At 40.9% G+C, this 23,994-nt stretch overlaps 1 protein-coding gene and 1 long non-coding RNA gene across 2 annotated transcripts; one reads left to right on the forward strand and one right to left on the reverse strand.

The window, feature by feature from the left end:
- Nucleotides 1–2,246: 2,246 nt before the first annotated feature.
- LOC138413692 (E3 SUMO-protein ligase ZBED1-like) lies at nucleotides 2,247–4,245 on the forward strand. The gene is made up of 3 exons (XM_069539097.1): nucleotides 2,247–2,715; nucleotides 3,220–3,275; nucleotides 3,487–4,245. Exons 1-3 carry the CDS (start codon nucleotides 2,247–2,249, stop codon nucleotides 4,243–4,245), a joined length of 1,284 nt encoding a protein of 427 aa, XP_069395198.1.
- A 3,819-nt stretch (nucleotides 4,246–8,064) lies between these two features.
- Nucleotides 8,065–10,233, reverse strand: LOC138413646 (uncharacterized). Its single transcript, XR_011246055.1, has 3 exons — nucleotides 9,089–10,233; nucleotides 8,528–8,595; nucleotides 8,065–8,426 (listed from the first exon to the last, which is right to left on the reverse strand). It is a non-coding gene; the product is annotated as an uncharacterized lncRNA (long non-coding RNA).
- Between the last annotated feature and the right edge of the window lie 13,761 nt (nucleotides 10,234–23,994).

A 23,994-nucleotide genomic window follows, 5' to 3' on the forward strand; every position in this document is an offset into this window, starting at 1 on the left:
CTTCCTCAGTAGACATTAGTGAAAATTTGTCTGTAGATGGTAGTGAGGAAAGAACAGTAGAGGAGAGAGCAGAGGGAGAGAGGGATTTCAGATTGCAGCGGGTGGTGACCGTGTGAGGCCTGGGGGCGAGGGAGGTGGTGAATTTTAAGGGGAGAGAGAAAGTGACAGCGTATTGGTCAGACACAGTGAGTGGGGTAACAGAGGGTGCAGAGGTACTACAGGATCTTGTGAAGACAAGATCGAGTTGGTTCCCAGCCCGGTGGGTCGGTGGAGAGGGGTAGAGGGTGAGGTCAAATGTGGAGAACAAGTCAATGAATTCAGAGGAGCGCAGCTTCTCTGGGGGATGTTGAAATCACCCAGGACAACAAGCGGTGTGCCATCGTCAGGGGAGCAGCTCAGGAGGGCATCCATCTCATCAAAGAAGTCACGGAAAGGACCAGGAGGGCGATAGATCACCACAATGTTGAGTTTGAAAGGAAGTGTGACAGAGACAGCCTGGAATTCAAAAGCAGATCTGGGAAGGTGGTCCAGGGGAAGGACCTGGTAGGACCACATGGGGGAGAGGAGGAGACCAGTTCCTCCTTCTCGACCTGTTTGTCTCGGGGAGTGTGAAAAGGAGTATGCAGATTAGAGGGCAGCTGGAGTGGCAGTGTTTTCTGGAGTGATCCAGGTCTCGGTAAGGGCCAGGAAGTGAAGAGTCTGCAGGGAAGCATAGTAACATAATTGACAGATATGTATGTCACGTTGTCTTAGGGAAAGTCTTTGCATTTTATATAGAATAACATTGATATCTGTGCTTTTCTGTTCCTACTGCATATACAGTATAAAGTAGAGTGAGCTTAACTTAGCAACACCGCGAAAAAACTTTACTGTAAGGTTATAAAGTTAATGTTATTTCATAATTTACATTATCTCAAGGCACTTTACATTTAAAGGTCAAGGCCTTAAAACAATATTAACGTAGAGAAACCCAACAGTTCCCACAATGAGCAAGCACAGGTGACTGTGGAGAGGAAAAACTCCCTCATTAACAGGGAGAAACCTCTGGCAGAACCAGGCTCAATGTGGGCGGTCATCTGCCTCGACCGGTTGGGGTGAGGAAAGAAAAGGAAGGGGGAGGAAAGGAGAGATGGGTGGAAAGCGGGGGAGCCAAGAGAGAAATGAGGTGAAGAGAGAGAGACCGGGAACAATTGGGCACCATCAGTATCAGGGCTGACTATAACAATAACAATGTAGTGATCTACAACAGGATTATATATATTAATCAATTACTGAGTTATTGTAATTAATGATAACAATGGTGATGGTAGTCGTTTTTGTCCTGCAGCCAGAGTTATCTGAAACGAGAGAGAGAGAAGAGCCAGAGGGACTATGGGAGGACAAAGTGACACTTTGACATGATGACATGTTAAAATAAATAAATAAATAAATAAACAGGTGTGGGGGGGCAGAGAGACAGAGAGACAGAGGGAAGTGATGAAGTGCTCAGTGCATGATGGGAGTTCCCCCAGCTGTCTGCTGTGGTGCTGTCTAATAATGTTGCCTAAGGGGAGCATATATAAGGTGAAGAGTATTGGTCCAAGGACAGAACCTTGTGATGATGATTAGCTTGCATGTGCATTAGGGCTGGGCGATATATCGATATAAAAAACATATCGATATATTTTTAAATTCGATATGGAATTAGACCATATCGATATAGTTCAAATTTGCGCTGTGATCCTTGCTCCAGGCAAGCTGCTCACCCGGAGCTCTCTGCACTGCTCCCCGCGCCCCCGCCCCTCCTGTTTCATGCACACAGAGGGGAGGGGCCGGAACAGACACTCCGGCACTCTTAAAAAAACATGGAGGAAGCAACAACGTCTGCGGAGCGTGCGAAGGAGGACTTGGTTTGTAAAAGAAAATGCAGTGGCTCAGTAATATGGAGATGGCTCGGATTCAAGGTATCAGATGAGCAACAAAATCACATCATATGTAGGGAGTGCCATAAACAAGTTATAGCCAGGGGTGGAAGCACTACAAATCTTTTTCACCACCTAAAACAGTGGCACAAACTGCAGTACGAAGAGTGTGTGAAACTGCGCGCTGCAGAAGCCCCAGCCGCGAGCCGTCCACAACCCGAAAAAGCTCCAGCCCCGAAACAAAGCTCACGGCAAGCTTCATTTTCCCGCACTGTGCCTTATGAAAAGAAAAGTGACAAGTGGTGTACTATAACTAAAGCGGTGTCCTATCACATTGCTAAAGATATGGTCCCTATTGCAACTGTGGAACAAGTCGGATTTAAAAAGCTACTGAAAACTATGGACCCGAGATATGAGCTTCCCAGTCGCAACTACTTTGCACGAGAAGCACTGCCACAAATGTACAATGAAGTCAGACTGAGCCTTGCTGGCCGGCTCGCTAACGTGACCCATTTTGCGTTGACCAGCGATATGTGGTCGAGCAGGACGTGTGGGCCGTACATGAGCGTGACAGTTCACTTCATTCAAGACTGGGAGATAAAAACAGTGTGTCTCCAGACAAGTTATTTCCCCCAGGATCACACTGGTGAGCATATAGCTGAGGCCCTACAGGACGCAATTGCAAGCTGGAAACTCCAAGAAAAGCATCTGGTTGCTATAACAACCGACAACGGGAGCAACATCGTCAAAGCGGTTGAGCTGAACAAGTGGCTGAGGATGCAGTGCTTCAGTCACAGATTACACCTGGCTATTGGTGAGTGCAGTGTTCTAAGGAGTATTCAGATTTTTTACTTTAAACAAAAACATATTAAAATGTTAGTTTTTCCTTATTTTCCTGTGTGTGTCTGTCTGCAACTTTCACACGTAGGCCTAAACAGTGTGGAGTTTTTAGTGGAGTAGAAATATGAAGTAGCATTAAAAAATAGCATCCATTCTAAGAACAACAACAAGAACGAAACATGAGTAAATGTACATATAGTAAAGTCATCATTTATAAATTCTACAAAAATAATAATACATAAAAATCTCTTACAGGATTAAAATTCAGAAAATAAATGAATATAATATTTGTTATTTATGTTTAGGACTGGTGTTGATTAAAAAAATAAACTATAAAACGAGAAAATAATATTAATGTAGAATAAATCTAAAGCTTGATTTTGGAAAGCACTTGGCTGTATGAGTGTGTTAAAGTGAAACCAGAGTTGAATTTCTCGCATAAACCCATTTAATTAATAGTTTTTTATGATTCTGACAGGACATGGCATGAATGACACGCGCGTCACTCGGGCCATTTCTCTGTGCAAGAGAGTTGTAAGCTGTTTTTCATACAGCTGGAAGAAAAGGAGACATCTTGCTGAAGTCCAGATTCAGCTGGGTCTGCCAAGTCACAAACTCATAACCGAGTCTGCCACACGCTGGGGGTCAAGGCAGCAGATGATAGAGAGTCCTGGAGCAGGAAGGAGCACTAGCCAAAGTCCTGTCTAGTGACATAAAGACCAGACACCTTGTCCCTACCTGGCAGGACTTAGAGGTCCTAGAAGCAGTCCAAAAGGTCCTGAAACCTCTCCAGGACTTTACCGATGCTTTGTCAGGTGAGGAGTACATCACTCTATCATATGTGAAACCTGTGCTGCACATTTTTAACGAAAGTCTCCTGGCATGTGAAGAGGGTGATAGCGAGCTTCGCAAATCGATCAAGACCAGCATTGTTGAGTACCTCAACAGTAAGTATTCTGAACCAGCCACTACTGACCTACTGGAGATGGCTTCATTTGTGGATCCACGGTTCAGGACCACCTACATCCCAAGTGAAAAGGTCGATACATTGAAGCACAGAGCTGTCTTGGAGGTGAAGACGCTACTGGCTGATCAGAGCAGCTGTCAGCAGCCTTACTTACGTGTGCCTACTGTGCCTGAGCCTGCAGATGGAGAAGCAGCAGCAGTGGCACCAAAAGCTAAGAAGACACTGGCAAGCTTCTTCAAGCAGCGCACAGCAACCACCACTGCACCAACCAAGAGGGGGGCTATTGAAAATGAACTGTCAAGTTACTTGCAGTCAGCAAGTGTGGAGAGTGACACTGATCCCCTCAAGTGGTGGAAGGATCATGAATGTGTCTTTCCAGCTCTGAGCCACCTGGCAAAAAAGTATCTCTTGGTACCAGCTAGCAGTTCACCCTCCGAAAGGGTTTTCAGCTGCAGTGGCAATATTGTGACCTGCCAAAGAGCATCTCTGAAGCCAGATGCCGTTGACAGGCTGGTGTTTCTCGCACAAAATCTGTAAACTAAGGAGGACACGCTTGTCTGTATTCTAATGCCTACCTCAAGACAGCACTACTGTTTATGTTGTTTTTAAGTAAAAAAAGATGTTTAAAAACATTTTCCTTAAACATTTTCCTTAAAGTGTGGGAGTAAGGTTTTGATAATCTTCTTGTATAGTACTGACACATGGCTGAGAGGGAAGGGAAGAGGGGAGCAGTTCTTTAAATTTGTGAACAGTTTTGTCGGATAGACATCGACTATAGTAGAATTTCCGTCCAGAATTGACGTAATTAACAATTCTGAATTCAAATGTAAGTAAAAAATGGTCAGACAGAAGAGGGTTCTGTTGGAATAGTTATATTTTCTATGTCAATGCCATATGTCAGGGCAAGATCAAGAGTGTGATTCAGGCAGTGGGTCGGTTGATTCACATGTTGAGTGAAACCAATCGAGTCTATTATTGATTTAAATGCTGAACTAAGGCTGTCATTGGCAACATCTACATGAATATTGAAATCACCTGCTATAATGATCTGATCTGTTTTAAGAACTGTTTTAAGATAATTGCATTTATCACTGCAGAAATCTTTTGTGATTTACCTCTAAACCTCTGATCAAATTATTATTATTATTGGGATCAGATGTTTTTTCCCTTCCCATAACCCCTTTTGGTCCAAAGTTCCAAAACTTTCAATACCAATTGTTTTTGTTCTCCTTTGCCTAATAGAACATGGAGATCAGAATTTGATACCTTTCCAGTGAGTCAATGTAAGCTACTGAGACAACACAGTGATTGAACACACAAGAAAGTGTTACTTACAGAGGTGAGGGAAGAGTTCAGAATCTTCCATTGATATGCGTATATCAAATCCTCTAGTTACATCTACGCCTTGTGATGTTAAAATTAGCATATTACTCAATGAACACATCAAATCTCTACCAATAAAATCTATCAGCCAGCGTGGTGACAACAAAAATGTATGTTTAAAATTTCCTTAACCTCATTTTAACAAAACAATGGTACAGTGTATCTCTCTATATACTGTTCCCAGCTCCACCGCTACTCAATCACACTATGTGTATTGGTTCTCAGGACAATCCCTGATCTAATGTCCTGATATTCACTTCAGTTAACCAAAATTCACATGCTCCAGTACAAATATCCCTACATTTCTTTTTTCCTTCTAATTTGTCCTCACTAACTCGTTCCTCTCTAACTCTACACTTACTATCACTTATTAACATATACTGAACATTAAGAAAAGAAAGTGGATTAGCATTATCCTTATCTTTCTTTCCTTTGCCAATGTTTAAACCCATTTCTCTAATAGGTTGTCTCAGCAGTTTTAACATAACTCTTATTTATCAATTTAAACTCCCCATTTGTTCAACAAAATACAAAATTTGGAGGACTAAAGTTATGCTGATATGGGAAAAGACATTTAGAAATTCCCTAATTTATTTTAATCCGTTCTTTTTAATTTACTTTTGTTAAAAATGTGTTGTTAGGATTTTAATTTTAGGATTTAAGTCTTTCTTAATAACCTCAAAAAGCCAATTATACCCCTAATATACTTAAGTTTACTTAAATGTACTTACCTTAACTTACCTTTGGGGGTTGAGAACTTCTCTTAAAGCAGATTCATCGCAGTGTCGAGATGATCCTGGCTCAGGTCTCAGTCCTTCAGTCCCAGTCACATCTCCAGTGCAAAACTCTATTTACTATATTATATCATAGTTTGTTAAATCATGAACTCGACGTCAGAACCCAATATAACAAGTGTATTAAAATCAACAAACACTCCGTATATTCCTATTATTATATCTTGTATATATCCATACTCCTTAACTCTGTGACCTCCTCTCAGATCACCAACCTGCTTATTCTAATACCATACTCATTAGTTCCCAATTAGTTCCCTTCTGAATTTGTCTTCCCAGAAAGACAGTGTCTTTGTGCTAATTGGTCCGCTGGATCACAGCAGTGAGAGCACTCTTTGGTTCTCAGGCATCAGGCCCTCACGTCTCTACCTTCTTTTGTCAGGGAGGTTGAGGTCAGAGTCCCAGACTCCCTGCGCAGTTTTACCTTTCAGCCCTGAGATCCAGAGTGTCTTCTCACAAGAGTGATCCTGCCGACAACACCAAAATTGTGGTGGCAATTTCTGTGAAACAAGCACAAAGTCAAACACTTCTTTCTGAAAGTTTAATTCAGCATCTGCAGATGGACTCATCAGTACACATCACCTGAATGACATGCACAAATGAGCAAAGAACATAGGAGAATCAGTGTTCCTATAACTCGCAGCCCCCTCCCACTAAGCATGCAAAGGTATTTATTACCCTCCTGTAGTTTCTCTCAGTGGAGGAGATATCCTGTCCATTTGTTTACATGTTCTGTGGATGACCCCCCTGTGAGACCCCAGGTGTGAGATCCCAATAAGAGATACCAAGAGATACCATAAAGTTGTGGTTTCTCGAGGCCATAAAGCTCAAGTCTCTTAAGCCACCATCATAAACCTTAAGGTTACCCTTTTAGATTAACAATTTGGTCAACTCTTTGGTCAGTCATTCACATACATACATCATGCAATTAAACATACACAAATGTAAACATTTCCATTACAGGAGCAATGTAAGCCATGCTTCAGCATAAGGTCATATATCATCTGGGGCTCAGTGCATCGCACTGTGATCATGTTGGTGGCAGACCCAGGTGGCAACACTACCAGGCTGTGGGGTTCCTGTCAGGGTGACATGAAACAAACAAACGATTTGTGGAAAAGGAGTATATAAACTTTTCGGGGGTTTTTTTGAGAAAAAAAAAGTTTAAGAGAGGATGTGCTCAGTACTTACATGTCTGCAGGATAGCTTAAACATCATCCTATGGTCTGCAACGGTCAGCTCTTTTCTTAGGGTCCGACTGCACGCTTTCACCAATGCTACTGTCTTCATGACATTTTCATAGAAGCTAACTCCTGGCTGAATCTCAGTGTATGTGACACTGTATTGGTTGACAATTTCAGTCAATGGTTGTTTATCTGTCAACAATAACTCAAAAGCTCCAGAGCCCAATAGATTAAACGTCGGGTCTGCCTATAGCTTCTTCATTGTAGAGAACAGTTTGGCTATATAGCTCCAAACACCAGCGCTGGATAGGTAAGCGCAAATAACTCTCAAATGCTGGGTCTCATTTTCTGTACAGTTCCACCTGCTCATGTACCACCAAGACCTGATGTGGGTTAATTGATGTGAGGCTGTGGCACACGGCACCATCGGACAACCACTGTCATGTACTCCATCATTTTAAAGCTTGTCGAGCAGACAGAGATCTGTTTCTGAGGAGAAACCAAGCACAGAATGATCTCTTCTGCTTTTATGCACTGATGAGGACCTTAAAATGTCCGTACAGATCTGAATCATCCCACTTCATAAATTTAACCAAACACCCCTTGTTTGTCTCACCAAGGTTTCTCATTTTTTTAAACGAAAGGTGGTTGGATAAATTACAAAATATCTGGTTGGATATACAACATGTGATGGATAAATGAGAAACCTGACCGGAGCAACGACGTCCGGTTGGATAAACGAGAGGTGGTCGGATAAATGAAAAAACATCTGGTTGGATATTGTGGTGGCAATTTCTGTGTCTCTTAAGCCACCATCATAAACCTTAAGGTTACCCTTTTTAGATTCACAATTTGGTCAACCATTGTCCGCTCATGCAATTAAATGTAATTTCCATTACAGGTTAAAACAAATAGGAGAATGTAACAAACTTCAGGAGCTTGAAGTACCATTGGAATCTTTTTTTTTTTATTTTAACTGAATTTTGGAGAAGAATATTGTCCTCAACTAGATGCATTGGATAATCCATAGTAGAAAACAGGAGAGCTGACAGAGAGCTTTTTCTTGCAGCATTCAATTCCATTGCCATCTTCTCCTGAGCCCCCTGTGCCTCGACAGCAACGGCAGCTGCCATCTCTTCCAGAGCCACCTGTGTCTGGACAGCAGCGACAGTGTCAGCTGCCATCTCTTCCAGAGCCTCCTGTGTCTGGACAGCAGCGACAATGTCAGCTGCCATCTCTTTCAGAGCCTCCTGTGTCTGGACAACAGCGACAGCTGCCATCTCTTCCAGAGCCTCCTGTGTCTGGACAGGGAGAAGGAACTCCCCACCTGGAGCCCCCGTAAATCACCTTTCCTTTGCTACATGAACACAATCAGACACATTAGAAGACAGATACAAACGGAGGCTCAGAGGTAGGTGTGTGTGTGTGTGTGTTTGCATTAATGTGTGTGATACTTACAATAATCCAACAGGAGCCAGCCTCACCTCCAGGTGTTTGGTCAGCTTCCCTGATGGCACATTGTTGAACTGGAGACAAGAACAGACACAAAATAAGAGATGAGACAACCTGCATCCTCTGTGTCATCTGTCCCCTTGGTGTCAGAGAGTTAAAACCACCACCACACACATTTATACCTAAGCCAGCCTTGTATAATCTCTGTCCTGATCTTAATATTGTCCTCCTGAACATGATGAACCAAAGATGAATAATATCTGTAACCTGTAGTTGCTCTGTGGTGTTTCCCAGAACTCTAAAGCACAGCACTATCACTGACACCACTGATTCTTTAAACAACCACAGAAGAAATCAATCATGCACAGTTTTTACAATTTAATGAAAGAAGAATTTCTTCGTGCCAAACGGGAGGTTTCTACCAATGTAAACGTCTCTATACTCAGTCAGGTTCACTACTCTGAGTAATCATGAATTACGACCTCCTCCATTAATAAGTATCTTTCTTGATACAGGTATTGATAAAGTTCCTCTGAATCGCTCTCTAACCTATAGTTAGTACCTTACCTGTGTCTGGATGTGAGGCCCTGCCTGGCTGAACACAGGGCCTGACTGCAGGACACTTGCTGGTGATTTATGGCAGCAGCCAGTTCACCATTGGGTTTCAGAAGGATGCTGCTCCAAGCTGAGAGGTGATGCTATTAGGGGGGGGGTCCACATCAGAACCAGTCCAGTTGAACAAGTCATGCCATTCCTGAGCAGGGACATCTTGAGGAAGAGGATGGTTATTTGTGTCCTCTGACAGTTTGTTGACCACTGCCCAGATCATGTCCAACAACTCCTTGTCATCCATCTCCTCCAAAGTAAGGTCACTTTCTGCCCTCAGGTCCATACAATTCTGGTGTGTAGCCGTCCATTTCATTGTTGTTCTTCTGTGACATTGATGAAAAACTGGGTTTGAGACACTGCAACAAGCTTACATGCTGATAAATACAAATGAATGAACCAATGTATTATGAAATAAAACTATACAAGTGTAACCCTTCTGAGAGGAAAAGAGAATAGTACTGAAAAATAGTAACTAGGTTCAATAACCAGTGAAATCAGAAGTTCTAAGATCGACTATGGAGCCCAGGATTGATCAAACGATGACGCAGGAATGAGACAAACTCAGTATACTCTTTAAGAAACAATAACGCTTCCCTATTTATTACAGGATGGGAAGGATGAATAAAAACATCAATCAGACAAATTATCACAACTCTTACCCGGGTAAGTATAGAAAATAAAAAATAAAATAAAAGTTTTACAGCTGCGTTTTTTCTAAAGTTCAGTTCACCTGTTTTCAGTCACTGTTCAGTCAACACCGTGAAGGTGGTTCACAGAGGTTTGAAATTGTGAATAATTATCACTTGATTGACACGTGACGTCACCGTTAGCTCGTCACTCTGGCTGTTAGCCTGTGGTCTGCTCGGCTTCACCTGAGCTCACAGGCTAATTCCCGTCACCGAACGCGACCGGGTCTGGGGAGGAGTTTTCATCCACATGTGAATATTATCGTTTGTTGTTCGGCTGATTGTCCTGACGGAGAAGTGTCTGTGGTGTGTAAAGTACTGCCTTTTATTTACTTGTCAGTAGTGATGAGCAGGTATCATTGTCTCTGTACCTGGCTGGTTAGCTTAGCTCCGCTAACCTCCAGGCAACATACCAGCAGTAATGGCAATGCTAACGGGAGCGGCATGACATGAAGCGGTTCACACAGCGGAGAGAGGAGCGTTAGAGTTTATGGTGATAAATCTTTTAAACTGAAGGCGACTGTGTGTTTAGTGAATGAGCTCCACCAAGTTAGATATTTAACGTTATGTAAAGTTGTTCAGCTCCCCAACCTATTTGGCTTGACTACGTTTCTGTGGGTAACTTCAGTAATACTGTTTTATTAGATTATTGGTTCAGAAATAACGTTAGTGCAGCTGCTGCAGTGTGAAACTTGTTGAGCTGGACTTTCACTATTTATGAATGAACAGTTTACCTACCAGGTATAGACCTGTTTTCATAACTTACTAACAATTAAAGCAAATGATTGCACATGATGCATTACATTATAAATGCAATACTTTTAATGTGAAAGAACTCCATACTGCACATTCATTGTAGTACACTGTTTAATCCCAAACCATATTCAAATACATAGTTGAATATCCACAGAATATAAGGACATAGACTTTGTTTGAAAGTAACACTTATCTCGGCAATAATGCCATACTTTATGTTTCCTGTCATTTTATTAGGGACAGACAGACTTTTTATTTAAAGTTTATCAAATCAGAAAGTAAAAGATGAACATTGTTGTGATAACAGTGTTAATTTTACCAACCATAATGGATATAGAAATTGACTCAATATTATTAACATGTTGACCAGCCTGAAGCTGCCGATCTCCACCTTGTTGCTGCTGCCACAGTGGATTCAGAGGACATCAGGTGTTGCAGTGCTTCATGTAATGAAATGAAATAAGTCATGTTAAAGGATATTTTATGTTGAAATCATTGTCATATCTGTAGATATTAAGGAACAGAGGAGAAACACGATTATTTACAGATACTGTACAATACAATAGCCGACAATAATTTTTACACATGTAATATGAGCTGTGTTAAGCAGCCAAGACTGGTACTTATAGTTTATTCTGTGTTCAGCAGGTGGAAGCACCACAGATTTCAGCCAAACTGATGTACTAAAAAAAATAAACATTGTACAAAAAAAATTATTTCTACCACATCTGCTCACCGAATGAGCAAGGTGAGCCCATCAACACGGACGAGCCAGTTCAAAAGTGGTGTCAACAAAAAAAAGCAACACATCAAAGTTGCATGCCCACCTAAAGCACAACCACCCGACCCAGTGTTCCCAGCTGGGGAAAAAAAAGTGCACCTCAAGATGCCGAGCCTTTGTCCCGAAAGTCAACACTCACTGAGGCGTTTGGTCGACAAAGTAAATATAAATGGAGCAAAAATGGTAGTTCGCTGCATCGCAAAAGAAATGCTGCCCTTTAGTACAGTTGAAAAGCCAGCATTGAGAGAGATGCTGCAAACGTTTGACAGACAGAACGAATTGCCTGCGAGAAAATACATGTCACAAACGGCCTAAATGTTCAATATTTATTGAAGTGCAATTTTGTTAATCGAGACTTGATAAGCCATTTTATTTATTGTCTCGGTTGTGTGTGGTTTTATATTTGAGTGCTGTTTTTGCTAACAGAGACTGAGAGTCCATTTTATTCTTTGTTTGTTTTATTTAGGATATTTCAACGTTCCTGAAATTACAATTACGATGGTAAAAAATTACTGAAAAATACAAGTTTATTGTATTTGAAAGGGTGTGCATTATTATGATATATTATCATGTTGACAATAATATCGTTTATCGGCAATAATTCGTGGGACAATATATCGTTCCACGCCTAATAGAGAATAACAATTTTACTCAATTACTGTTGCAACATGCTATCACAATGTTCAGTAATAAAATAAGCAACACTCAAAATATCACATTATGTTATTGAACTAATCTTCCTCACTCCAAATCAACAGTATCAAAATATCCTGTGCTCTTTACATCGTAATTAGCACATAAAACAATATCAATCATCTAGAAAGAAAAACATGTAATGTGCACAGCTAATAAAATATGGCTGGATGAGCTTAGAATGCACAAATAAGGTGCTAAAGACACACATAATACAGCTCTATGTGCAACAAAGGAGCAAACAAATGTCTCACAATGCACCTTTAAAATGTCGGATCAGGGCTTCAGCATTAATGTGTGGTGTGTCGTTGTGTGTCTCTCTCGCGCCAATCAGCACCGGAGCTAGTGCTCCAATGTTAGCTCCTATGCTAACGGTTTAACTCGTTGCATTAGCTATTAGCCTTTAGCACATCAAGACGGCCGCTCACCGATGCGTTTCTCTTCCCGAGAGGTTCCTCCGACGGTGCTCACACAGGTCCTGGTCGTCCCGGGAGATTTCTTCGGCAGCTTTTCCGAGTCTGATCCACTTTTCTTGTTTTATCTTCCTATGGTGAGTGCCTGTTTAATGCGCCTTGCTCTCTCTCTTCCCGGCAACTTCAGAGGAAGTGAACCTGCTCCGATCAGCTCAATGGGCGGGGCTTCTTTTCTGATTGGGTGACAGACCGTCTCCAACCCGTCTCCTTCAAACTAAAACTCTCTATAAATTATTTTATTATGGTTCTATCTCTCCTTTTAGATAAACATCTGTTTTTTATTATTAACCAAAACGTAGTATTTAATGAATTGATTTTTCCACCATGAATTTCACTTTTCTTCATTCAATCAACTAATTTATTGTTTTTAATACAGATTTTTAACCTGGGTTACACAAGAATCTAATACTTTTATTTAGAAGCTTTTTTGTTGTGATATTTTTCACTGTGATTTTGAGCTAAATGGAGATATGGACACTTCCTATACTTCTATATACTATATACTATACATCCACTGTCATGATTACACCTGATTTCTTTGGAACTATGTTCTTTCAGATACAAATAAAAACATCTATTCTATAGTTATCTTACAGGATCACATAACTGCCTCGTCCATAAGCAACTCATATACTTTACTGGGCCATTATAATAAGTCTCTATACTCAGTCAGGTTCACTACTCTGAGTAATCATGAATTACGACCTCCTCCATTAATAAGTATCTTTCTTGATACAGGTATTGATAAAGTTCCTCTGAATTGCTCTCTAACCTATAGTTAGTACCTAACCTGTGTCTGGTTGTGAGGCCCTGCCTGGCTGAACTGGGGGCCTGACTGCAGGACCAGCTCTGTCTCCCATCTAGCCCCAATGTAATCAGTTGAAGCACTCGTACAGTCTGTAAGGTTTTATATAACACAGATACCACCTTGATTTTTGACCCATTATATACTCGCATTAGAACATCTATCACTCCGTTTAATATTTTTGCGCTCCCTATTTCCCTTATAATATAATCCCTTAGCTGTAGTTATCTAAAAAAAATCCTAATTTTTTAATCCATACATTTCTCTAAGGTCCTGAAAAGACATTATGTTTCCATTCTTTAGTATTGTACACATGGCAGTGATTCCCTTCCTCTCCCAGTTCCTGTATGTCAGGTCACTCAAGTTTGGCCTGCATCTTTCATCATATGCAATCCAGCTCAACAATCTCACTTTCTTTTCCAATCTATGCCTTTTATTGAAATCAGCCCAGATAGTCAGTGTGTGGGAGGTTATTGGATCTATTGAACCTTTTAGTAGTTTTTATCAATGTAATGTTGCCCAAAAGGGATTGCACTGGTTTGTTAGCCACCCTCATCTCAATCTCTTTCCATTTGGAGTTATAATGCTTGTCACACCACTTGACCAAGTTGTGCTGCCTCATAATAATCCTTTAAATTTGGGAGTGCCATGGGAATCCCCCCCGATTCTTAGCCAGTTGTAGCGTGCTATATTTTATTCTTGGTTTTTTACCACTCCAAATGAACCGCGATATCATTTTGTCCCAGGTTTTAAATCTTTCTAACTGTATCTTGACAGTAAGGGATTGGAAGAAATACAATAGCCTCAGGAAAATGTTCATTTTAATAATGTCAATCTTTGAACTGAACTCCAGTGATATGGTCGACCATCTCTCAATATCCTCTTAATTTGTATATGAATCTGATCACAATGAAAACATGGCTGGAATTATCTTCTGAAGATGGCTTATCTGTTTTGTTAGGGTTACCCCAAGATATTTTATGCTTTCTGAGTTCCATTTCCATTTATAAGCATTTGCAATTTCTTGGGAAGGGGTATAATTAAAAGCCAGAATCTGTGTTTTATTCACATTTGTTTTATATAATGAGTGGTCTCTGTATATACTTATATACTTAAATGTGTTAGGTTTGTATCAGGTCTTTCTAAATATATTATTACATCGTCTGCAAACAGACTTATTACATGTTTTTGTTTTTTAATATGTATTCCCTTTATTTCCTCAAACTGTCTTATAGCCTGCGCCAGAGGTTCAATGTATAAGTCCAAGAGGAGAGGGGACAGGCAACATCCTTGGCGTGTTCCCCTCTGTAGCTTTATGCTTTTTGTTAGACTACTATTCATTTTTATTCTAGCTATAGGATTCTGGTTTATTGTATTGATGCATTTAATGGCGAAAGCCTTTTCGCCATCAAGACTCAGCAATATAGCCTTAGTTTCCTTCATTTGTATCGAGTTTACTATTTGCAGGGTCCTTCTTATGTTCGCTAATGTTTGTCGTCCTGTAGTAAATCCAGTTTGGTCCTCGTCAATTAATTCTGTCAGGAAATTCTGATCTCTCCTTGCTATAATGGATGTGTATATGTTGTAATCTACATTGAGCATAGAAATGGGTCTGTAATTGTTACAATATTCTGCGTCTTTACCCTCCTTGGGGATTACAGATATGATTGCTTCATTACATGACGGTGGCAATCTACCTTCCTTAAGGGCAGTGGCGGTTCTACATTGAGTTACTCCCCGGGTGAGGGGTGTTATATAAAGTAGAGTTATGTGTATAGTCTTTTTCCTTCGGATGCAGTTCACACCATACATCAACCAGTCCATGTTCCTTCAACGACATGTTTACAAATTTAGATATATGTGTCTTATTTCTTTTTATACTTGTTGTGTCTACCCTATGATCCATTATCATATTAAAATCACCAGCACATATCACTATACCTTCAGATTTTAAGGCCATGACTGGGAATAATGATTTAAAGAATTGTTTAGTACTCTCTGGAGGGGCATATACATTATTAACGTAACCATCTCTTCCTGTAGTTTCCCCTTCACTATAATATATCGTCATTCTGTATCCTTGATTTCTTTTAGACATTCAAATTTAGTTGAGTTTTGTATAAGTATTGCCACACCTCTTTTGTTCCTTTGTTTACAAGTACTGTAATAGGTGTTTCTAAAACCAAATTTCTTCAGCTTTTCATGCTCTTCCTGGGAAAGGTGTGTTTCCTGCATGAAGATAACTTGAGCCTTAAGTTTTCTCATTTTCAAAATTATCTTAGTCCTTTTAATTGGATTATTTAACCCATTAACATTTAACGACACTAACGATATGCTGTTCATTTATAGCTTTGGAAAATGGCATTATACTCCATGATATATATATATATATATATTATATACCATGAGAACAAACAATAGCCCAAAGAACATTGAGCAACTCAGCAATAAAAAAAAAATCGAACTAAGAATACAACAGTAGGCACTTGCCCCCCACGTTTCCCCCGTGGGTTGAGGGGAAATTCAGATGAAATATGGGGGCCCCTCCTTAGTTAGGTCCATTCTTGTTATCCAGATTCTCTTGAGCATCTGTCTCATTAATTCAAATCAATTCAATTTTTTTTATATAGTGCCAATTCATAATTTACATTATCTCAAGGCACTTTACATTTAAAAGTCAAGACCTTAAAACAATATTAACGTAGAGAAACCCAACAGTTCCCACAATGAGCAAGCACTGTGGGGAGGAAAAACTCCCTCATTAACAGGGAGAAACCTCTGGCAGAACCAGGCTCAATGTGGGCGGTCATCTGCCTCGACCGGTTGGGGTGAGGAAAGAAAAGTAAGGGGGGAGGAAAGGAGAGATGGGTGGAAAGCGGGGGAGAGAAGAGAGAGATAACAATAACAATGTAGTGATCTACAACAGGATTATATATATTAATGAATTACTGAGTTATTGTAATTAATGATAAAAATGGTGATGGTAGTTGTTGTTGTCCTGCAGTCCCGGTGCCAGAGTTATCTGAAACGAGAGAGAGAGAAGAGCCAGAGGGACTATGGGAGGAAAAAGTGACACTTTGACATGATGACATGTTAAAATAAATAAATAAATAAATAAACAGGTGTGGGGGGGCAGAGAGACAGAGAGACAGAGGGAAGTGATGAAGTGCTCAGTGCATAATGGGAGTTCCCCCAGCAGTCTAAACCTATAGCAGCACAACTAAGGGATGGTTCAGGACTCACCTGATCCAGCCCTAACTATAGGCTTTGTCAAAGAGGAAGGTTTTTAGTTTTACTTTAAATGCTGGGACAGTGTCTGCCTCCCGAACCCAGATTGGGAGCTGGTTCCATAGGAGAGGAGCCTGATAGCTAAAAGTTCTACCTCCTGCTCTACTCTTACAGACTCTTGGAACCACTAGAGAGCCTGTGTTTTGGGAATGAAGTGATCATTACAGCTCACACATACAGCGTCCGATCAGTCCTAACAGTGAAGACTGAAGACCTATATACAATCTCTTAGACTATTTGTCTTCAGTGTCTAACATGTGTTATCTTTCACTTACTTATTCATTTAGATGCACTTACATACTTTATTTGTCCATTCCTCGGTATTTCTGTAGTTTATGTTTTGCTCGTGTTGCGGTGTCCTCTTTGTTTCCTACCTGTTGCCATGGCCGTGTCCCAGTGTATCCTCATTCTGGCCATAGGTGTCTAGAAACGGATTCCTCTCTCTTTTAAAACTTTCTTAATTCCCGCGTACTCCTTTCTTTTCTGAATTATTTCTGTGGAATAGTCACATTATTGGAAATAGTATTAGTTAGGTGATAAGTTGCAACATCATGTCCCAATTGGAGATTAGCCGTGCTGCACTGCTGCTGTGCCTGTGGAACAAAGAAGAAATGAACAATTAAGCCACAGTATCACTAATTCCAGCTCTGTCCAACAATCCATATATAATAGCTCCAAAGACTCCTGGAAGAGAAATTGTCCTACCCTGAAGAGCAGTCATCCACAGGAGGAAAACACAAAAGGTGGCCACCTCACAGCCCCAGTGGTGTGACTACTCTTGGAGATTCTCCCATCACAGTGTCCTCTCCATGCAGTCTCTCTGAATCTTCATCTGACGTGGCTGGCTGGAGAGGTGCGTGGACCAGTTCACATGTGAGAACAAAGCCTTTGCAGGGACTGGAGAATATGCTCTGCCTTTTGGGTGAGGATAAATCAATATTTAGGCGGAAAAAATGGATGCGACTAAAGAGGAAGATGGAGAGCCCGTCATCAGTAGCGATCACTTAAATAACGTTGACTGTTGTGCTGTGCTCCACGAGGAGTCAAAATAATGTTATTATTCATGACTTTGCCTCACACAGAGCACCAAAAATGTTGTGATTATGTACTTTCCCTTGCGCGGGGTATGATTATGTACTTTCCTTCATGCGGGGCACCATTAAATGGTGTGCTTTTGGGCATTCAATAAATGTGGCTATCAGAGAAATATTAAATATTAATATTAAAAATATTAATATTAAACTGATAAAGGATAAATCGGGGCACCACCCTTCAAAGGAAGGGAAAAGATAGCCAATTTAAGAAATAAGTCTTACTGACTACAAATTTGGAACTCTGATTAATAATTAAATAAATAACTATAACCAAAATTACCACATCAATAGCTAGCAAAGTTGAAGGATATGGAGTTCTTGACAGTGTAGAGGTTGGCAAAATTCACACTTATGCAACATTAATGAAGATGGAGTTTTGAGACCATGTGGCTGAGATCAAATGTATGTGTTAAGTTTGTGGAAATGAGTTTGTGAGGTGTTGGTGCCAGGTTAAAGAAAGTAGTTAGATGCATGCAAAGAAACTGATCAGTATAACAGAACTAACATTAACTTTCGAATAACATATTACCAAATATCACAACAACACAATTCAAACTTATAAACATCACATGAAATAGAAATAGGACTAAACAGTCCTTTGCTTAGCCTAGCGTAATAATAGAGCCCAGTTGTGTTACCCGTCCATGAAAAAGAGGGAAAGGTCCTTTTTGGATGTGCTGTTTGAAGTCGAGTGAAGTGGTCTTGTTGGTTTGTGGCTCCTGTTGTGCATCTGGTGGTCAGACCTTGTGTCGTGGCCAATTGTGCTGAAGTTCTTAGGCAGGCTCTCGCGTCACTGCCTTTGGAAGGTTTTAGCAGTCTGCTCCAGGCAGGCCTGCTGGAAGTTGAGGAGCTTGTGTAGGGAGGAAGTCTCCCTGGCTGGGAGACCAGGGCCAGAACCTACTCCACCAGGAGCGGTCAGCAGGGGAAGAGGCACAACAGAGAAGAGAGCTAGGAAACTTGGCTTATATTGGCCTTGTGACCTCATGGGTCATGGGGCACACAGTGACCAATAGTGGTTGAGAGTTGTCTTCTGGAGCAGTTTTACCACCTATATGTGAAGATGAAGAACCCTGGGAGACTGAGTTCTGGAAGCTCTCCTTTGTCTCCAGAGCAAAGGAGACATGCGGTCAGGCTTTTGACTACACATGTAGGCCCAACTATGGTTCACAGATACCAGGTCCCAACATGACATTATGGCTTCATTGAATGAAAATGTATTTAACTTATCTCGATGTGCTTCTTCAGGTTGGACGGGGAGTTTTTGAATGCCAATATTTCAGTCACTCTCTGTAGGCATAACAGGCACTTAATCTGGTAGGAAGAATCTTTCACTCCAACGTACGAAAATATTTCTTGAAAATACGGTAACGTGTAACGTTATCTTCATCACCACCACGGAGTTCACCAAGTTCATCACTTTAGTCGAGATGCTCGTCATCTGCTACTGGAGCATGAACGTAAGCAGCAGAGCCGGCAGCAAGTGCTTCCATGATGGCATCAATAATGTGACATGCCCGTGTAGTAAAATTTCTGTTCATTACACTGTGTCACATATGAATGTCACTATGTACCTTTAATCTGCACTGCAAACTGAGGAGTGATTATAACATAAATTGCTAATGATTACAATAAGTTTAAGACAGATATTACGAATCATCAAACGAATCAAACAATATACTCTATGTGTAAAAATCAGTATGTAGTGTATGTATAACTTGTGTGAAGAAATGATAATCTTTTTTTTTTTTAAAGGCAGTCTGACAAGAATGAAATATAATGGTGTAAAATCAGAGACAAATATCTTTTAAAAAAATAGTAAATGGTTTGGACAGATATAATGGTGTCAAGAGTAAGAAAAACTGTGTAAAAGAAAAAGAGACTCATCATGGTACGGTAGGGGCTCTCCAGAGGGAAAGTCCCAGCTCCAAGGCCAAAGCAACCCAGGTGTTTGGAGGCTTTCCAGGGGTAAATTCAAGTCCAACGTACGCAAGTAACCCCGGTGCTTGGAGACTTTCCAGGGGGAAGGTCGTAACAGGTGTGGCCCTTAAGGATAGATAAAGCGGAGCAACACCACTGTTAGTCAGAGTTCTTCTGGTGCAGCTCCGGCTCGCTACTGAATGCTCTCAGGTTTTGTTGTCGACAATAAAACTCTGCTGCTTTTAAGTTGACTTCTACTGCTTTTTTATTTGACTGAATTTTTGGACTTTTGGACACCACCAACGAATGTGTTGTGTAGTGTATATGAAAAAAGACGCTAACAGGCAAGCTAATTCAGAGGAACAAACTTCACTCTTTCTTATTCAGGTACCAGTCACAGTCACTCTCTTCTTCATGGGGTACATCGAGTGACACTGCCACCCACTGGCATAATATATATTGCAGGCACACGTATATACTACAAAAAGTTTACGGCATTACGTCACCAACTCAAATTTCTTCTGATTTTAATTTGTAGTAATGAGTAACGAAGATGGTTAGGAGAAATGTCTTGGAGTAAAAGTACACATTTTACTTAGGAAATATAGTGGAGTAAAAGTGAAAGTTGTCAGAAATAAAAATAACAAAGTAAAGGACAGATATGTGAAATTTCTACTTAAGTAGAAATGTAAAGAAGTATTTGTACTTCGTTACATTACAACACTGGGTAAGGTCAGCTCAGGTGCTGTTGGATGGGCGCTGCTGACTACTTCCAACACTGTGGTTTTCTCAACCCCAGAGCGTGGCGGATTCTCTTCCAGAGTGAAGTCTTCTTTGGTTTCTCAGGGAGAACACTGGAGAGAGACTTCTCCTCAGTGACATCATCCTTACTCTCTCCATTGAGCTCCCGACTGGAAACATCAGCTTCATGACAGTGGCAGACCACATTGTAAGAAGCTTTGAGCTTCATCAGCTCTTCTTGGAGAACCTTCTTCTCCTGGAGCTCAGTGTTGAACTTCTCCTGGTTGGTAGTCTGATTTTGACAGACCTCATGATAAGAATCTCTGAGCTTCATCAGCTCTTCTTGGAGAACGTTCTTTTCCTGCTTCTCCTCCTGGAGCTCAGTGTCGAACTTCTCCTGGTTGGTAGTCTGATTCAGACAGACCTCATGATAAGAAGCTCTGAGCTTCATCAGCTCTTCTTGAAGAGCATTATTCTCATCCTGAAGCAGATCGCTGGTTTGAGTCTCCTTGTCCATGGAGTCAATCTTTTGGCTGTGAGCTTGCCTTTCCTCCATCTCTGTCACCACAAGCTCAACCCTGCTCAAATCCCTTTTCAAAAGGGCCACCTTCTCCTTCAGAGCCACATTGTCCTCTTCCAGAGCCTTCACCTTGTTGCTTTGTACAGCCAGTTTGCCATTGTGGGCTTTAGAGTGAGCTGTCATTTTCTCCTTCTCCCGAATCAGAAGCTCATTGTTCTGTTTGAGCTTCTCTTCCAGAGCCTTCACCTTGTTGCTCTGTACAGCAAGTTCAGCCAGTTTACCATTGTGGGCTTTAGAGTGAGCTGTCATTTTCTCCTTCTCCCTAATCAGAAGCTCATCCTTCTGTTTGAGCTTCTCTTCCAGAGCCTTCACCTTGTTGCTCTGTACAGCAAGTTCAGCCAGTTTACCATTGTGGGCTTTAGAGTGAGCTGTCATTTTCTCCTTCTCCCTAATCAGAAGCTCATCCTTCTGTTTGAGCTTCTCTTCCAGAGCCTTCACCTTGTTGCTCTGTACAGCCAGTTCAGCCAGTTTACCATTGTGGGCTTTAGAGTGAGCTGTCATTATCTCCTTCTCCCTCATCAGAAGCTCATCGTTCTGTTTGAGCTTCTCTTCCAGAGCCTTCACCTTGTTGCTCTGTACAGCCAATTCAGCCAGTTTGCCAGTGTAGGCTTTAGAGTGAGCTGTCATTTTCTCCTGCTCCCTCATCAGAATCTCATCGTTCTGTTTGAGCTTCTCTTCCAGAGCCTTCACCTTGTTGCTCTGTACAGCCAGTTCAGCCAGTTTGCCATTGTGGGCTTTAGAGTGAGCTGTCATTTTCTCCTTCTCCCTCATCAGAAGGTCATCGTTCTCTTTGAGCTTCTCTTCCAGAGCCTTCACCTTGTTGCTCTGTACAGCCAGTTCAGCCAGGACACCAATGTGGGCTTTAGAGCGAGCTGTCATTTTCTCCTGCTCCCTTATCAGAAGCTCATCATTCAGTTTGAGCTTCTCTTTCAGAGCCTTAATCTCAGACTGCATTGTTCCACATGTCTGAAAAATGGAAACATGGAATTCATTATTAAAAGACCTGAACCTGAACATACATTTCTAAAAAAAAAAAATTCTTACCAGGATGTCCATTTTGGTAAAGGGGGATTTGTAGTTATGAGAGCAGTGTCTTCTTGATGAACTTTTACTGAACAAATCAGCGGTTGTCTCCGTAGGCAGGATTGTTGTCTTCACTAATGAGGACTGTGATCTTCTCAGTTGACGGTCTGTTATTTTCACAAGCTAATAACTTGAAGCAAGGGAACTTGTTATTTATGTTTGCTAGTTCAGAGGACCAAAGAAATATCCTTTAATGTCTAGAGTTTTTGGTTCTTTGATTGGATTTGATAAGGATTTGCAGGCCAGCAATCCCTTTGATGGTTGGCCCCTCATCAATCATCAAAGAAGATTTTAAGAAGCAACCGTTTCCATGGCAATTTTTATAACTGCACAACATGGCGGCCCCTGGGGGTTTATCAGGTTGACTTCTATATGATGCACATCACTGCGGAGCATACACAAATCCTGAGCTAGGCGGCTACTATACACATGTTGCACTGATAGCTACAGTGATCCCTGTCTGAGACTGAGGTTAGTCTCTAGACCAAATGAAGAAAATCAATCAAGGATTTCACATCCATTAGATAATGTGTGATATGCTTGAGGGAATAAATGAAATATGCTATGAAGTGTTAAATTAAGTATGTAGATATGTACATAAGCATCAACAAAATATAAGTCTATGTGTCAGTAAGCACATAGTGTGAAATCTTAACAGCACAAGCATTATAAAATAAATGTAGTAGGATGAAAATAAAATAATGAAAATGGAAAACACTGTAGAGCAGCTGTAGTCAACTACTTTACCATCACCGGAAAGTGGGTACATTTTTGCAAACTAATTTTTGCATTGTGTGTCACTGAGAGCATGGGGAATTGTGCATTTCTGCAGTATGTTTGGATTCGTGTTTGTAAAAAATGTGTGTGTGTGTTTGTGTGTCAGGAAAGTGTGGACCTTGATGCTGGCTGGTTTCTAAAACTGATGCGAAATAATTGAGAGGATGTATATTTACATGTTGATCTATGTGATTTTAGTGTGTGAGAGCTATTGATGCACAACACAGGCACTGACATTCTGTGATTAAGCATTGTATTGTTGTGTGTTGTTCATGTGTTCAATGTGATTTGACACTGCAAATAAAGGTTTCATATTTTAATTTCATTCATAGATTCATGGCTATTGAGCAGTGCTTTGTGAGTGTTGGTCGAATACTGTCACTGGCATAAAATATTAATGAAAATGCATATTATTAATATTTGTATGTGTGTATATTAAATCAATACAATTGTCAATGCTTCTGCATATGTGTTTGACTGTTTCCATTTAACTTAATTTACTATGTTCCACTTAATACTGGGCTAAAAGGATTTTTTTATGTAATATTTATGTCTTTGTTATTCACATTAGTCATCCAATCATTACTGATTTGATGATATAGAGCTCAATCTGAATGCAGACAATTATTTCTTCAATGCAAAATATATTTTAAAAATCTTGCTTCCATTTGTTTACATATGATAATGAACAAAAATAATAACCAACAGATTTGACACATCTCACACAATTCATTGACCCTCAGCATCCAGCCCTTCATCAGCCGTGAGTGTGGCACATTATGTCATTCTTTGTCGTATATGGTCATCAATAATTTAATAATAATTTATCTCAGACTCCCTCTCCGGAATCGAACCCTGAATCCCCGTTACCTGTGGTCATTGTAGGCACAAAAAGTACCATTGAAAGTTGATAGGGCAGACATTCGAATGAGACGTCGCCACCACGAGGGCCAGCGATCAGTTCGAGGTCATCTAGTGTCACCAAAGCAGCCGGGGCACCACGGGTCTGATAAATGCACACGTCCCCGAAGGTCAGCGCCCGTTGGGGAAGCGGAGAGCGGGCGGGGAGTGGAGTTTGGTTGGGGGGGTGGGATTTTGCGGAAGTTATTTTGCAAAAGGGGTAAGAACTCGTACATCGCCTGGTACACTGGCGCTGACAAGTAGAAAAAATTTGCTTAATTTTGCCTTTA

Source organism: Paralichthys olivaceus, chromosome 14 (assembly GCF_024713975.1).
Source record: "Paralichthys olivaceus isolate ysfri-2021 chromosome 14, ASM2471397v2, whole genome shotgun sequence".
NCBI lineage: Eukaryota > Metazoa > Chordata > Actinopteri > Pleuronectiformes > Paralichthyidae > Paralichthys > Paralichthys olivaceus.